General features: G+C 36.9%; 1 protein-coding gene across 1 annotated transcript in view; it reads left to right on the forward strand.

Annotated features, from left to right (window-relative positions):
* Window positions 1-15,478, forward strand: part of PDE8B (phosphodiesterase 8B) — a 70,636-nt gene that overhangs the window by 32,283 nt on the left and 22,875 nt on the right. Inside the window, exons 3-6 of the mRNA XM_051788098.1 lie at window positions 4,515-4,705; window positions 5,972-6,031; window positions 7,945-8,002; window positions 12,326-12,414. Of these exons, the coding sequence (XP_051644058.1) occupies window positions 4,515-4,705; window positions 5,972-6,031; window positions 7,945-8,002; window positions 12,326-12,414 (398 nt within the window). The remainder of the gene's footprint in view (window positions 1-4,514; window positions 4,706-5,971; window positions 6,032-7,944; window positions 8,003-12,325; window positions 12,415-15,478) is intronic.

A 15,478-nucleotide genomic window follows, 5' to 3' on the forward strand; every position in this document is an offset into this window, starting at 1 on the left:
TATGCTTAGATTTCCATTAATGTCCCATCATACCCATGTCCTGTTAGTAGGAGTATGTGTGTATGTGCATTAACATACAGACATAAGAGCTTCCTCTGTGCATATTAAAAACTATTCAGTTCTGATATACCAAAGCAGAGAGCTTCATGGAGTTTAAGTACACATCCAGGTTTTCTGGGGTTTGCACAACAGGACAGAGAACTGTAACAGGGCAAAGAACTGTGGTTCTACAGATCCCCAATCCAAGAAATCATATGACCTCCAACAAAACAGGTTGAACTTCAGCTTAAGGAGCAACAGCCATCACCTATACCTGCTTCTTTTTCTGTAGGTTTTATTCCTGTGACAGTAAACAAATGCCAAGTGTTATTTTTTTTAGCTTATAACAAGTGTTGGAACTCTCAGATTATAGGAAATTAAATAGTTTTAAGCTTTAACATTGTTCTAGTGATATGTAATTCATTTGAATTAACCTTGGAGTCACTTAATTCTATAAAATACGGAGTCATTTAGTCACCATCACTTTTTCTGTGAAAAATTTATGTGTGGAAAAAATGCTATTCTTGGGGAAACTAAATTGTATATATGCATCATAGAGCTTTAATTTTTTATGACTATTAAGCATCTTAATTATGACTTGATCCAATGAAATATTTGTTGATATTGTAACGAGATTGTGGAACAGCGGCTTCAGCAATAGAACAGCCTTTGGTTTTGCAGGGAATTTCAACATAGAAATGTAGAACTCTTCACAGAGTAATATTCTTTAAACCATGATCATCTTGAGAAAGATACTAAAGCAGTCCTTTAGCAACTACAAATACTCTCAGTCCTTATGTCAGTGTATTGCATTGTAGAAATTGGATTTGCCAAAGTATCATCATTTCAGTGTTAGCCGTTACAAGTGAAGATTTTTCATATAAGAAGCAAAAGTGGTATTTTTTTTGTTTTTAAATCTGACATTCGCCTTGCTATCTTGCCAGACGGGGATGGTTTTTTGTCCCTGCATAACAGAAGTGAGAATCGGTGTAAACATCCATGTTAAGTAAAGCAGAAACCATTCTTTAAGTAAAATCATTAACTGAAGAATTTTCTACGAAGACGTTCCCATATGCTAACTTATTATGGTAAAGGTAAAACACTTCATGTAAAGCCACCTTCTTTGTTTGTGGAACACACCATATTGCCTCAGATAATTTGGCAAGTGTTACACACATCCATACATTTAAAAATGTGTGCTAATCTTTTATTCCATCGTAACAATGCAATTACATGTTTCTCTGTACAGTGCAAACATCTACGGAATGTCACATTTTAAATGTCTGTTTGTGGGTGATTAATAATGTTTACAATTGTCTGAGAAGCAAGTTCAGTTTGTTAAAACAATTGCCACTGGGACTTTTCTACTTTTCTTAGCAAAGTTCATTTTATTCTGGTGTGCGTTTTATGCTATTTTGGGACACCTGTGCCGACCTTGAAATGGCACACATTTTTTGTCTGAGAGGTGACCTTACCTGTGACCTTATGGCTGTGACCTGCCATAAACCATAAATAGATTCCTCACTGGACTTTATGACTGTATATGTTGGAGAAAAAATCTGCTTTGGTTTATACTGGATCATGACCCAGGTGCTTCTGGCCTTAAGAGGCAAGGGGGAGAGTCTAAAGTAAATGAACAAGCCCTGGCCATCCTAACATGCCACATATAGCTTGCACATCTGCCCCAATTTCGTACCAAGCTTTGCAAATAGGAATGGTTTGATTCTGAGACCTTAGAAATGACCATGATAAAAGTACATGTAAATGTGCCCTCTCCAGAGGACAGAGGAGGTAGGTGGTTTTTATAAACATTTAGTGTTTAAACATTAAAAAGGTGTTGTATCTTGTTGCAGAAGTGTTTATTAGGGCTGATAAACGTTTGGGTGTGCACCTATTCAAATGCTTCATTTTCTCACCTTTTAGGATATTCATTTGCCATAATCTCTTTCACAGCATTGACATCAAACTCCATTTCTGGTCTGATGATTTTGAAATTCCCTGATGAGCTGCAAATGAACCATGTTGACGCACAGCATTTTGTTGTTTCCTCATGCCAATTTTTGGACTAAAATTTTTGTAACTTAATTCAGGGATACTATGTCTTTTCCACCTTAAAAGTCTCTTGCTGGGATATGATGACGTGAAAATAATTAAATAACTTCTTAAGTTGCTGTAATTCTCTGTTTTCTTTGAGTATCCTGCATGTCCTAAGCTGGTGTCCCTTATTTTATTTCAAGCTCTTTAGAGAAAATTTCTGACCATTTTCTATATTTGTACAATAAACTGGGAGCAAGATGTGCAATAGCTGTGTGAAGCAAGTACTTAGAAAGAGAGTAAAAAGTACATCACCAAAATTATAAAGGTCTCCATAGAGAAAGTTCATGGTGCTCCTAAACCAGGGCAGCACTGATTTTTACAGCAACATTGGCAAATTATGCAGCGAAAGATAACTACCTGCATTTTTTTTGCCAAGGGACACAGATCAAATTCAAGCATTTCCTTGATCATGTTGTTTATGTGAATTGTTATACTTTTATGTTGACTTTGAGAAAGTATCTTAGGCTATACTTCTAGTTAGGTTATGTTTTGGTGATTAATAGTAAGCTTCATACAAATGCTAATGAGAAAGCATAGTAGTAAAACTTTAAAACAACGTTTAACGTTTATATTCTCGGAAGGATTTGCACACTAATAATTAGCTACCAGTGAGAGATTGGGTGGTTTAATTAGGCTGTATTATTTTACAGCTGGTAAATTATTGTATTTTGCAGTCCTTTCTTTCCAAACTAGAAGTGCTGAGAGAAGGAAGATACAAAAAATATGCACACTCCTATGCCAAATTTTTCTGAACCATATTTTTTCAAACAAAGGAACAAAATAAAACTAATGGCAGCTGGAACCAAACAGAAGATTCTATCTGAGTAGGCACTTGACCCAAGAATGGGCAGACAAAGTCTGCAGCTTGACCACATCACTGCTTTCCATCACTTTGATGGCCGGAAAAAAAATCAGGCATTAGGTAGAATGGCAACACTTACCTTGGATGTTGTGTGTCAGTAAACCAAATCTAGTTATTATTAGTTGCAATCAAACCTGTTTCTAATAATTTGAAATTTCCTAATTTGTTTCTTAATAATTATGGAAATTCTGAGCACATATTTTTCTTCCACTGTTTAATGAAATCTTGACTGGTGGTTCTATCACAGTAACACTGATTGATTTTTTAATTGTTTAGAATTCAACAATCCAGAGAGCTCAGGATAAGAGGAAAGATATGCTCCTTTTCTAACTTCTAGACTGACGGTGTTGAAATTCCTGGGCTGACACCACAGCTGCACAAAGCAGCACAGATGAAAGGTTACTGACTTCTCTTGTGGGCATTTGGAGCAAAATTTTGCAAATTTTTCACAGACAGGTTGTTTCATTGAAGTCAGGTATGACTTTTATTTGTGAAATGAACAGGATTTTGCTTTATAAGTGATTACTCTCTAGCTGCTGCCTTTCAGTGCAATTTAAATAGCTGTGGATAAACTTTTGACTTTGTGAGCCCTTCTTTTTCACAGTATATTTGCACTAAATTAGCCCTTTTCTTCATCTGACACACAGAGCAGCATGGTTAGTTACCTGTCGCTATGGTAAATATATGCAAATTGTAATGAGGGATGTCTACATGACTTGTGTTCCTTGCTGAATAAATTGTACTCTGATAATGTATGTATTATAGAAGTGGATATTCTCTCCTAAAAACATTTTCTCTTACATGAGAAGCACAGAAATACAGCCGTTTTCAGTCTCTATTCTGCGTGTCAGTTAGCAAACAGGCTTCCTACAGCATCTCCTTGCTTTTCAGAATGGCACCTCAGCACACATCCTATCCAATTTTGCGTGAGCAGTTCCTTAAGTGTTCAGCTGAAATTGTTGAAACTACCTCATATATTCAGGGACAATTTGGGACAATTTATTGACTACAAAATTGTGATGTTTGATTTTCTCCCACACACACCTAATCCTATCCAAACCTGCTCTTTTCAGTATTGAAATAATATTGGTTATGAATAAAACTGTGCTATGTTAATTGTTTTTCCCTATTCAGGGAAAAGTGATGATTTCAGACAGTTCCTTACAATCAAAAGTGTGCATAGCTTGGATGGCCTGATGGGAGTGGCAATGATGTTTGAACACTCTGGGTGGTTACTGAATGAATTGGAACAGGAGGTAGGAAAGAATCATCATCTAGCAAGCTAGTCCTGAAAACCAGACCTACTCAATTAACTATTGATTATCTATTGATGACCTCTCTATCCATTAAGAACGTTGTACTACTGCATCAGCTGCTTTACAAGCTGTGCTTCAACCTTCCCACTTTCAAAGCAGACTCAATCTTTCGTAGAGCAGAAGTGTTTGTTAAGATTTGCACCATGCAGAGGACTACTTTGTGTGTTTAATGTGGTGCTGCTGTTTTGCATCCTTTGCAGGTTTTGCTCATCTTTGCAAAAGAAGACAACCAAAGCAATGGTTTCTGGTGGGCTTGTGACAGAGCTGGATACAGGTGCAATATTGCCTGGACTCCTGAGTCAGCACTTGAATGTTTTCTTGATAAGCACCAGGAAATAATTGTTATAGATCACAGGAACTCCAGATATTTTGATGCAGAAGATATCTGCAGGTAACTTAAATGACCTTATGCTTCTCTTGAGCTTCAGAATATATTGTACAAAACAGAACCTCTGAATTTTAAAACAAAAATAGTGAAAAAGAAACAAAAATGAACACCCAAAATTACAAGAAAATGGAAGTTGGGGAACTGAGACTAGGAGGTTTGCATAAATCTGTAAGAGAATAACAATATGACAACTACACTTTTGGCAAAGATGAATTGCAGAATTGTCTCTAGGTCATGGGCTTCTATCAGAGCATAAGCCAGAGCTGTTGTTAAATTATTCCCTTCTGTTTTTTTCCTGGCTTACTACTACAGCAAAGTCTGAAGCTGCAGACTTCAAAGGAGCATGTTTGCCCACTAGGTCAGGCACTGCCAGTTCTCTGTAGAACTTCACATCACTCCTCTGGTCCACATGATTCTATCTAAGCAGCATTTGTGCACTTGCAAGTGCTTAATATTGGGATGCTTTGCTAAAATATGCTGTTTCAGCTGAAGAATACATTTTGCACCATACTGTACTTCTAGTCTACCATGACCTGAAATTTGCCATGTTTATGACAAGGGGCATTTTAATGCTCAAATACTCGTGCTGATGTAAGTTTTTCTGAAAGACCAACAAACAAAAATAAAGATCATTTATTCAGGACAGTGTGATACGAGTGAAAAACTTACTTTTCACCTGTAAAAAGTGAATAGGGTGTTCTGGTAATTGGTTGTCATTTTTTTTTCAGTTTCCCAATACTATGCAAGGTGCTAAATTTTGTTTATTCAGCAATTAATAAATGATAGTCTGTCATAATTTGCTATACCCACTTTTCTTACTTGCATACCTCAAAAGCACTTCTCACCCTCTAAAGAAAATTTTAGAATGTCTAGAGGGACAGTGGTAAATATGAGAAGTGGTAGAGATTCTTGTTTAAATTAGCTAGCAGGTATTGAAATGTGCTGGGTTTCTCAACTCACGCATTCAGGGCAGTCTGCCCCAAATAACTTGAGTACACAGGGCAAACAAAGAGTGGATTTGAAAAGCTGCTGTTTGTGCTGTGTATTTTTGGAGCTCTTGCCTTCCGCACTGCATAGAGCAAAAGGAATCTAGCAGCAAAATGAAAATGGTTTGTCTAAATGGGGATAGGTAGGTTTGGCAGTGCAATATCCTGTTTTCTAGCCTCAATGGTGTCTTTCAGTCATGGTTTCATTTATATTTTCAGTGAAGATACTCAGAGCAACATTGAGAAAGCACTGAGTGTAGCTGAGAAATTTTTGTTTCCTCAGGTCTATTCGTGCTGTAGAGCCATCAGAGCATACTGTAATACTTGCTGTGGTTCCACGTATGTAAGTATTACTGATTTGTGAGAGATTTTTATTTTACTTTATAAGAATATTATGCATAATAGTTATCTAATAACAGAAAGCATCTTACTAACAAGTTTAACAGGGTAAGTTTAATAATTTTCACCTGAAATGGGCTAGTGATGTTTTATGTTTTATTTGAGTGTTTGATAACTTTCCTTTCATGCGCACTAGTATTATCCCTATCAGGTTCAGAATGGTTTGTATACTAAGAAAATTAGAAAGATATATGTTAGTTTCTAAAAGAAAAAAAAATCCAAACCAAAACCAGAAAGCTGTATATTACTTTCTAAAGGAAATAACTAGGTCAATTAACACACTGTGTTTTTTAGGGAACGAGGTAATGGAGCAAAATTCAATCCTGTTTATGCTATAGTTACCAGAATGTTATCCTGAAATCCTTATTCAGTAATTCATACTCCACATGTTCAGGGAGAGTTCTTACTGACTTAAATACATCTTCATCAAATACCTTCAGACACCCTGATTAGAACTCTACACACTACTGAATCCATTGTCATTTTAATAATTTCCTAGATCAGTTAAAATATTAGGAAATAGAGTGACAAGAGAACTATTCCTGTCAAGATTCAAAAATAGACTAAATTTGCTGCTGAGCAAGATTTTACAACTTGCTTCACCTTTTTCTTAATAACTTTTTTTGAGATTATTTCTAAGAGGATATCACAGGATGTCTTTTATTCTCTTTCTTTTTGTAATCCCCTGACTGTGAAGAGACACAGGACTTCTGTAGAGGATCTGTCAGGTTTGCTGTGGGAATAACTATCAGGTTGTAGTAATAGCTGCAGATACCTATAAAAGAAGACTGTAGCATCAACTTCTGTAATAGTATGATTTTATGTATGTATTTTATGCAAAAGTGTTCTCACTGAGTTAGTTATGTGTAGATAACTTGTCAAATTTATACCATCTAATTCTTTAATGTTGTGTGACCATACAATGTACCAGTCGTTTTTAATGTCTGTACTGATGATCTGGATGAGGGGATTGAATGCACCCTCAGTCATTCTGCAGATGACACAGAATTGAGTGGAAGTGTTGTTCTGCTGGAGAGTAGGAAGGCTCTGCAGAGGGATCTGGACAGGCTGGATTGATGGACTGAGGCCAATGGTATGAGGTTCAACAAGGCCAAGTGCTGGGTCACAACAACCCCAGGCAGCACCACAGGCAGGGGGAGGAGTGGCTGGAAAGTGTACCAGCAGAAAAGGACACCCTCATGGGTGCTGGTTAAAGAGCAGCTGAACATGACCCAGCAGTGCCCAGGTGGCCAAGAAGGCCAATGGTATCCTGGCCTGTATCAGAAATAGCACGGCCAGCAGGACCAGGGAGATGGTCCTCCCCTGCGCTTGGCACTGGTGAGGCCACATCTCAAATCCTGTGTCCAGTTCTGAGCCCCTCAATTCAAGAAGGACATTGAGGTGCTGGAGTGAGTCCAGAGAAGAGCAGAGCTGGGCAAAGGGCTGGAGCATATGAGGACTGGCTGAAGGAGCTGGGGGTGTTTAGTCTGGAGAAAAGGAGGCTCGGAGTGGGGACCTTATAGCTCCCTACAGCCACCTGAAAGGAGGTTGTAGCGGGGTGAGGCTCAGTCTTTTCTCTCAAGTAGTAAGGGATCTGACAAGAGGAAATACCCTCAAGTTGTGCCAAGGGAGGTTTGGATATTATGAAAAATTTCTTCACTGAAAGGATTGCAAAGCATTGGACCAGGCTGCCCAGGAATCACCAGCCCTGGACATACTTAGAGGACGTGTAGACGTGGTACTTGGGACATGGTTTAGTGGTGGACTTGACAGTGCAGGGTGAAAGATTGGACTTGATGATCTTAACAGTCTTTTCCAACCTGAATGATTCTATGATCCTGTGATTTTGTTTCACAGATCTGCTGACCAAGAAGAGACCTCTGTTCTTCCCCTTCTTGATGCAGGCTTTGATAGGGTAAGTATAATTTGCCCATGTAATATAGAAAACATATAGTAACTTCATAAATTACAGACACTTCTACTTCCTCAAACTGAAAACTATACATCCTCTTCTGTCAAAAATTTATTGATAAGAAACCTGTGACAGTTGATTTGGTATTCTTTTCTTTTCAACAATGTATTCCAGGAGCATGTGAAATAAGAGACTAGCTAATCCTTTCAGAATAGCAAGAGTACTGAAATTAATTTCTTGTGGTCTGACTGGGCAGTGAGTGGGTTTTGTTTATGACTGCATTAAAAAACAATGATGGGAGACTGATGAACATGTGCTGCATATTGCAGCATGCTGACTAGTCACCCCAACATCTCTGCATGTCTCAGACTGCTGGGATTCCTCTTCCAATGGGACTACAAACCTGGTCCAACTCCTGATGTGAAGAAGAATTTATTTTTTTCCCATGAGGTCTGTTGTCCTGGTTTGCACCAGTTCTTCTCAGGACAGAGTTAGAAGCTCTCCTGTACAGGCAGCAGAAGTAAAGATAACTGTTCATACTGTTTCTCAAAACATCTTTGTAGGAGAGAGCAGAAAAGCAGGAGTTCTCAGCTCCGAATATCTAGGTTTCTTACCCTCTTCTAATCTTTGTGTGAATGGCTTTGGATGGGCATGAATATTATGTTGCTATATTATAAATCAGCGGTATTATTTAAGTTCATAAGGAGTTATGTACTTAGGCAACAGAATCACATCAGTGGGCACTGTAGTTAGAGAGATTTAACTATATATTGTCCTAAATATACATATAGTTAGGACAATGAATTGTAGTAAGGAATATCAGAGAAGGAGTGGAATTAATTCAGGTAGAATCTCATGCTCAGATGCTCAGATGTCCAGTATCTGAGTTAACTCACATTCAGCTCAAGTTTGTTTACATAGCAGAACATGCACCAGAATTACCATTTTCAGATCATCTCAAAATAAAAAGAGGTACTAGGTGTTGCCTCTCCTGCCAGGGTGTTGTGGGGGCAAATGATTTGAAGGCCAAAGCCTTTCTAAAGCACATAGACACTCTGAAAATTGGAAAAGGTGAATCTAAGAGAAAGGTCAGCTCAAGAATGCCAGTACTTTCTTAGTGATCTCTCTCTCTCTCTCTCTCAAAAAAAAAAAAAGCTTTAATAGTTTTCAAAGCAAACTTTATTACTTCTCAGTTCTAGTGTTTCATTTTAAAATTATGCAGGAAAATGTTTCATGAGCTAGATTATAACTGTAGGTATAGTACTGAGTAAAACCAGAGGAGACACTCTGCAGCATCGAGACACATTCCAGTGGCACACTGTCTGCCTAGGAAAATAAAATCTTTTTGCACCTGACAGCTGCTCTAATCATTCCCTCTTGCTGTCCCAAATTTATCAGAGAGCTTGTGCAATATAATAATTCCCTATTGGAATTATTTTCAAGACTTTAAAACACATCCGATGTCAAACATTCCATTTTTGCAGTGGTATAGACATAGGAACTATTTCTGCTTGGATAGATAGGGATCAGTAAGGACTAAATCCATTAACACATGAAACTGCCCCACACAAAGATTTAAAAATACCCTTCTTCAAGAGAGATGGTATTTGTAGGGAATCTCTTCCTCCGGAGCAAAAATGAAATTTATTTTTGGAAAATCATAGCTGTTTAAATAATAATTTTTTCTTGTTTACTTATTTCTGTTTTGTCTTCCTCCTTCTCAAGAAAGTCTATTTTATTGCATCTTCTGATTTCCCCCCTACATCATTAACCACTTTTGTGTTTGTGTATTAATGCTGTTGTTAGTCCAGTATATTAATTATGCTGATTTTTTTTTCCTCTCAACCTCATAAATCTAATAATGGTGGCCTACTTAGGATGGACTAATTTGAATAGGTGATTTAGCTTCCTGACTGATTTTTAGCTATGATTTAAATCAGCAAACAGGGGATCTGAATGTTTGCAATTATTGAATTACAGTCTTGTCTTGTATTTTGAACTTTTTTTCCTAAACAAATGTTGATTCTCATTGACCAGATACTATTAAAACTCTCTGGATTGGAATAAAAGAAGTTTTTAATGTTAAACCTAGTACCAATTGCTAAGCAGGAAGAATAATGCACTCCTACTAGCTAATGATTCCAGTGGCTTGTGTGAAGTTCTGTATAGAGCAACAATGGAATCCAATTATAATGAAGTAAAAAATAATTTAAGGGTATATGTTAGTTAAATGAAAATATACTGTATAAATATGAAACTTTTTAAAAAGAAACTGTTGTTGTCTGCCTCTAATATTTGAGAGTTAATAGATCTTCCTTTTCTTGTGTCACATTAGGGGCAGAGATTAAAAAAAGGAAATGTTTCCTGCTATTTTCAGGTCCCAATTGATTTCTTTGCTTTGAGTCAGCCAGTGAATGAATGGCATCAGCACTGTAAACTTAAATAAACTGATTCTGTACATCTGCAGAAGACTATACAACACCTAAGAGCAGGTTTAGCACTTCAGTAAGCTGCAGTTCTTGGTTCTTAGCCAAAGATTTGTGCCAAGAGTTTTGTCAGTAAACAGCAGTGGTTTAATTTTGTCAGTAAACTGCACTGCTTTAAAAAGCTGTTTTTAAAGAGACTTACTATATTCTAGTAAGTCTAGTTTATAAAATAAGGTTGCCATAAATTTTATATTATTGATAGATTTGTTCTTATATTGTTTTAAATTTAGCACAAAATTGAATATTTAAAAGAGCACTCTAAAACTGAAAATCTAAATCTACAGTGCTATAAAAGAGGAGTTTGTTTGCAGACAGTTTGTTATGCAAAAGCACAATGCTATTTGCACCTTTGCTTCTGCCAGCTTGATACTGTGTGTTTTGTTTTCCCTTAGTGTGTGAAGTGAGAGTTACAGAAATACTTTAAGATCTTTGCATTAAGGAGTGAAACAGACCCATGGCGACAGTTGTTTTTAATTTTATTTTTTTACGTTTTGCTTAAAACTTGGAATTAAGCCATTGGTCCCCACAGGTTTTATACAGGAGAGAAGCACAGATTTCCTAAAAGCTATTTTTTGTTCCTTGGAGGTTTGCATGCTACCTCTTGACTCTGCATGCAGCTGTGCTGTGAGAACTAGTGACAACACAGGGTATTTCATGTGGTAACTAAAGTCAGTGCATGTGATCCTCAATAAACTGTATTTGAAGTCAAATAATCTACTTCTTTTGTAGCAATGTAAAATTTCTGATTTCAGCAGGATCAAGCACAAGACCTTTTAGATTACTACCTGTGCCTGACAAAGAGAGGACAAGATCTCTTCTGTCTGGAGTAAAAGTTTGTTCACTGTTGTTAGCATGCTCCTTACATTACATACTTTTCTGCACTTCTGAATTCACATTGACAGCTCAGTGAGATTACTTGTGAATCAAAGTAACTTCTGAGCTTTAGCTACAACATTTGCTTGGAAAAAAATGGCAAATAAATTTTTTTTTCTCTCTATTTTTTAGCATGAATATTTTATGTCTCTAAGGTTTTCCATTCTGAATTAAGGATAGATGTTCCAAATGAAACATCAAGGCGATACTGGTTTTGTGTAAGACTGTTTTGGGTTTTTTTTTAGATTTTCTGTTTCTAACTGAGTTGCTAGAACCAAATGGAAAAATCCACAGTTGAGGTTTTAGCGTATTTTTATACTTGTTTTGTACTTAGATAGCTATGTTGTCTTAAAAACTAGGAACTCATTCCTGAGGAACAGATGATTATTCAACACAAAAGGTACAACAAAAGCATATTTCTACAGAATCACAAGATGGTCGAGGTTGGAAGGGTCCTCGGGGGGTCATCTACCCAATCTCCCTATTGAAGTAGAGACACCTGAGGTAGGTTGCCCAGGACCATGCCACACAGCTTTTGAAGATCTTCAAATCTCCCTGGGCAACCTATGCCAGTGCTTGGTCACCCTCACAGTAAAAAAAAGTGTTGCCTGATATTCAGCGGTAATCTCCTGTGCTTCTGTTTGTGCCTGTTGCCTCTGATCCTGTCACTGGGCACCACTGGAAAGAGGCTGGCTCTGTCCTCTTACAATCACTCTTCAGATATTTATGTACCTTGATGAGTTCCCCACCTCAGCCTTCTGTTCTCCAGGCTGAACAGTCCCATCCAGACTGAACAGTCCCAGCTCTCTCAGCCTTTCCCCACAGAAGAGGTGCTTAATCACCCTTGCGGCCCTTTGCTGGCCTCATGCCAGCTCTCTTTATAAGGTCAGAGTTTTAAATGCAGGAACAGAAATAACAGTTTAAAACCATTCCGATCTATTTCATGCACTCTTGATTTGTTTTCCAGCAATTCATGGAGAACAGCAGTGTGACTGCTTGTTACAATGAACTGGTTCAAATAGAACATGGGGAAGTGCGATCTCAGTTCAAATTACGGTATGTAGAAGTGTAAGAAACTGCAAGCATCAACCTTTTGGTCTAAGTAATTATATCAGGTTGCTTCTTGCTTCTTCCCAGCTATGCATATGTGTGTTTTGCATGTGCATGTTAACTAACATACTTTTGTATTTTCTCCTTCTGTTATTTTGTAAAGGATAAACTTAAGTGTCTTAGTAATTGGTACCCTGAGAAAGCTTGGTCAGAAAACTGTGAATTTACATGATGGTAGAACTTCACAAAGTCATTCTTGATCTTGTGTGTCTAAGATTTTATATTTAATAGATTGAGCTGAATGCAATCTTGATTATTTTCTTGCTTGGGCAAGACTTGGTGGGTCAGGGACACAGTTTTTTATCATAATGAGAAAATAAATTACTTTCATTCTCTTATCACTTTTTCCTAAATGTGATTAATTTTATGTTTAATATAGTTGCTTATGCATGCATATAGATACTTTTGCAATGCAAGTACATGAAAGAAAAAGCCCTTGAAGTTGAGTGTAATGCAGAGGAGGGGTCATTCTCTGTGTCTTAAATTCCAGTAACAGAAAATACTACCATTTTTCCACAGGTTTCAGTGACTCTGTTTAAGAAATAGATTTTTGAAGATTTTCTTTGCAAACTGATCCCTAAATGACTTCATATTTTCAAGTGATTGTGTGTTCGTGCATGCAGAATGCAATTATAATAAAATTTCCAGGGAAAAAATCTAATTTGGGCTTACACAATTTTAATAGTTGTTTTCTAAAACTCAGCAGGAGAATAAAGCAGCTATGACATTTTAGAAGTTGAATTTTAGCAGTTAATTATTAGTTGTGGTGGTCCTGACTTGGTTCGCTGTTAGTTGCAAATGCAAGATTAAATAAGCATCTTCTGAATGAAGTCAGCGTAGATCAGAAACATCAATTTTATATGGAAGGATTAAGCTGTCATTTAAACACACAACGCTTGTATTTCATATTTTATTTCAAGAACAAGATCTAAATACATTTTGTGCATCTCTACATGAGTAGTATCAAATATGAATGCAAATAATTAGAACTCCAAGCCAGGGAGCATGATTCACATTGGCTACCATATTTTTCCCTAAGTTCATTTACAGCCGTTAAAGTTCATTAAAATTGGAAGGAAACAATGTCAGTCCCCAATGGCATTTCATCTGCTGACAGTTCTTTCATCCATATTGTTTATGGAAACAGCAGCAATTCTGCTTGCTCTTGCTCTTTTGTATGGAGTTACATAAACTGTGAGCCTACTTCATTTTAATTTATGTAAATAATATTATATAAAATTCATCCTGTGTTATCATGTCTTTTGTATATTGATAATAAACATTATATATATTTTTGTGGATTTATATGTATCCACATCACCTCTGAACACGACTCTTTTGGGAACCTTTAGCAGCACTGTAAAATACTATGGAAAGAAAAGGTGGTATCTTTGGGTTTGCTACTGCCACTACCAGATGCAGTCCCAGAATAATTAAGTAAAGAGTTTAACAGATGTAGGCCCAATATAGCTAAGCAGCTAAACCTTGTCATCTAACAAGCACAAGTAATACTTACAAGCAACTTTTGTACTAAAATCGGGGGGTATAAGGTAGCCTTTTAAAAGGTAAACTTTCTGAAAAGCTGTATTTGTAACCTGGAAAAGCTGATGTCTCATCCCTACCTCTGCCTTATTTGGCAGGTGCCATTAAAAACTAAACAGAGCTGGTATTTGGAAATGCTATTTAGTTACAATTTTTTTTTTCACTCGTGGTTTAATTAAGTGGGTAAAAAAGTGTTGTACTGTATGTCTGTCTCACTTGTTGCTGGTCTGTAGGTCTTCTCTACAGCTTTGTAACAGTGAAAGGGAAGAGAATGCAGAAAGTTAGTCTATGGAATTAAACTCGGGATATTTCAAGTGTTCAGACACAAGAGAAACATGATGAAAGAGTAGAACCAGCCCAAGAAAATAGATACGGTCATGTCAGTAGTCAGAAATGTCTTTCCTTTCCTAGCAGGGACTCTGCTTCTCCGCATTGTTGCTTCTGATTTGAAAATTGGTTGGACATCTGTGTGTCAATCAAAGAGGATATGAGCTTGTAATTTTGCTGGGTTGATTGCCAGATCAAATGAAAATACTAAGGCTTGAATAGTGAAAACATACTTGTATGTTTTCATACAGAAAGTGTACATTTGTAATGACATTTGTTTGCAGCTGTCACTGAGATAAATCTGTCACTGAGATAAATCAGTTACTTCACACAGCACAAAATCACACTTGGGAACCAGCTTGGATTGCTGGAAAATCACTTGTAAAAGCTCCTTTTATTATATGAATTGAAATACTTCTGTCATCTTCTGGATATCACTTTTTGTCTAGAAATCTTCATCAATGCAGCTACATGTCAGTGTTTCTGTGTATATCTCTTCATGCATCCTATTTGGGTTAGAGTTAATTCCATGATAAGCGGAAGTAGAAACGTCCTGTATTTCTTAGTTCTCTAGTCATTGGTACTAACTCAAACTCTACTATTCAGTCTTGGAGCAAGATGTTTCTTTTAAGTAATAACTGTATACAAGAATGTTCATGCATATTTGCTCCCTGCAGTGAGAGGCATATAAAAGGTAATTAGTTTGTCTTTAGTCCAAATCAAAGATGAAATACTGACATCTATCAAAGCCAGTATGCCAGGTTGTTTCTTTTAGTATGATGCACTTTCCCTGCCCATGGCAGCGGGGTTGGAAAGAGATCTTTTTTCAGGTCCCTTTCAACCCAAACCATCCTGTGATTCTATAAGATATACTTTTTTTCCTTAGCATTAGGAGCCTATACTTATGTTAAGGCCATTTGTGTAAATCATAATTTAAGCGACTTAAAGTTTGTAGCAAGAAGATAAGGCTTTTGTTTTCATGCATTAGTTCAAGGATAACCTTGAAAAAAAATGGGTAATAAAGATCATTTTGGCCCTTAAAAATCAGGATGTATGGAAATCAAGTCATTGCATTATTATTTGGGAGCAGGAAAATTGACATTTTTTGGACTAGAACTTTGAGATGGCTTAGATTGTTTCC

Source organism: Manacus candei, unplaced genomic scaffold, assembly GCF_025592945.1.
Source record: "Manacus candei isolate 608988 ecotype Guabito, Panama unplaced genomic scaffold, ASM2559294v1 h1tg000024l, whole genome shotgun sequence".
Taxonomy (NCBI): domain Eukaryota; kingdom Metazoa; phylum Chordata; class Aves; order Passeriformes; family Pipridae; genus Manacus; species Manacus candei.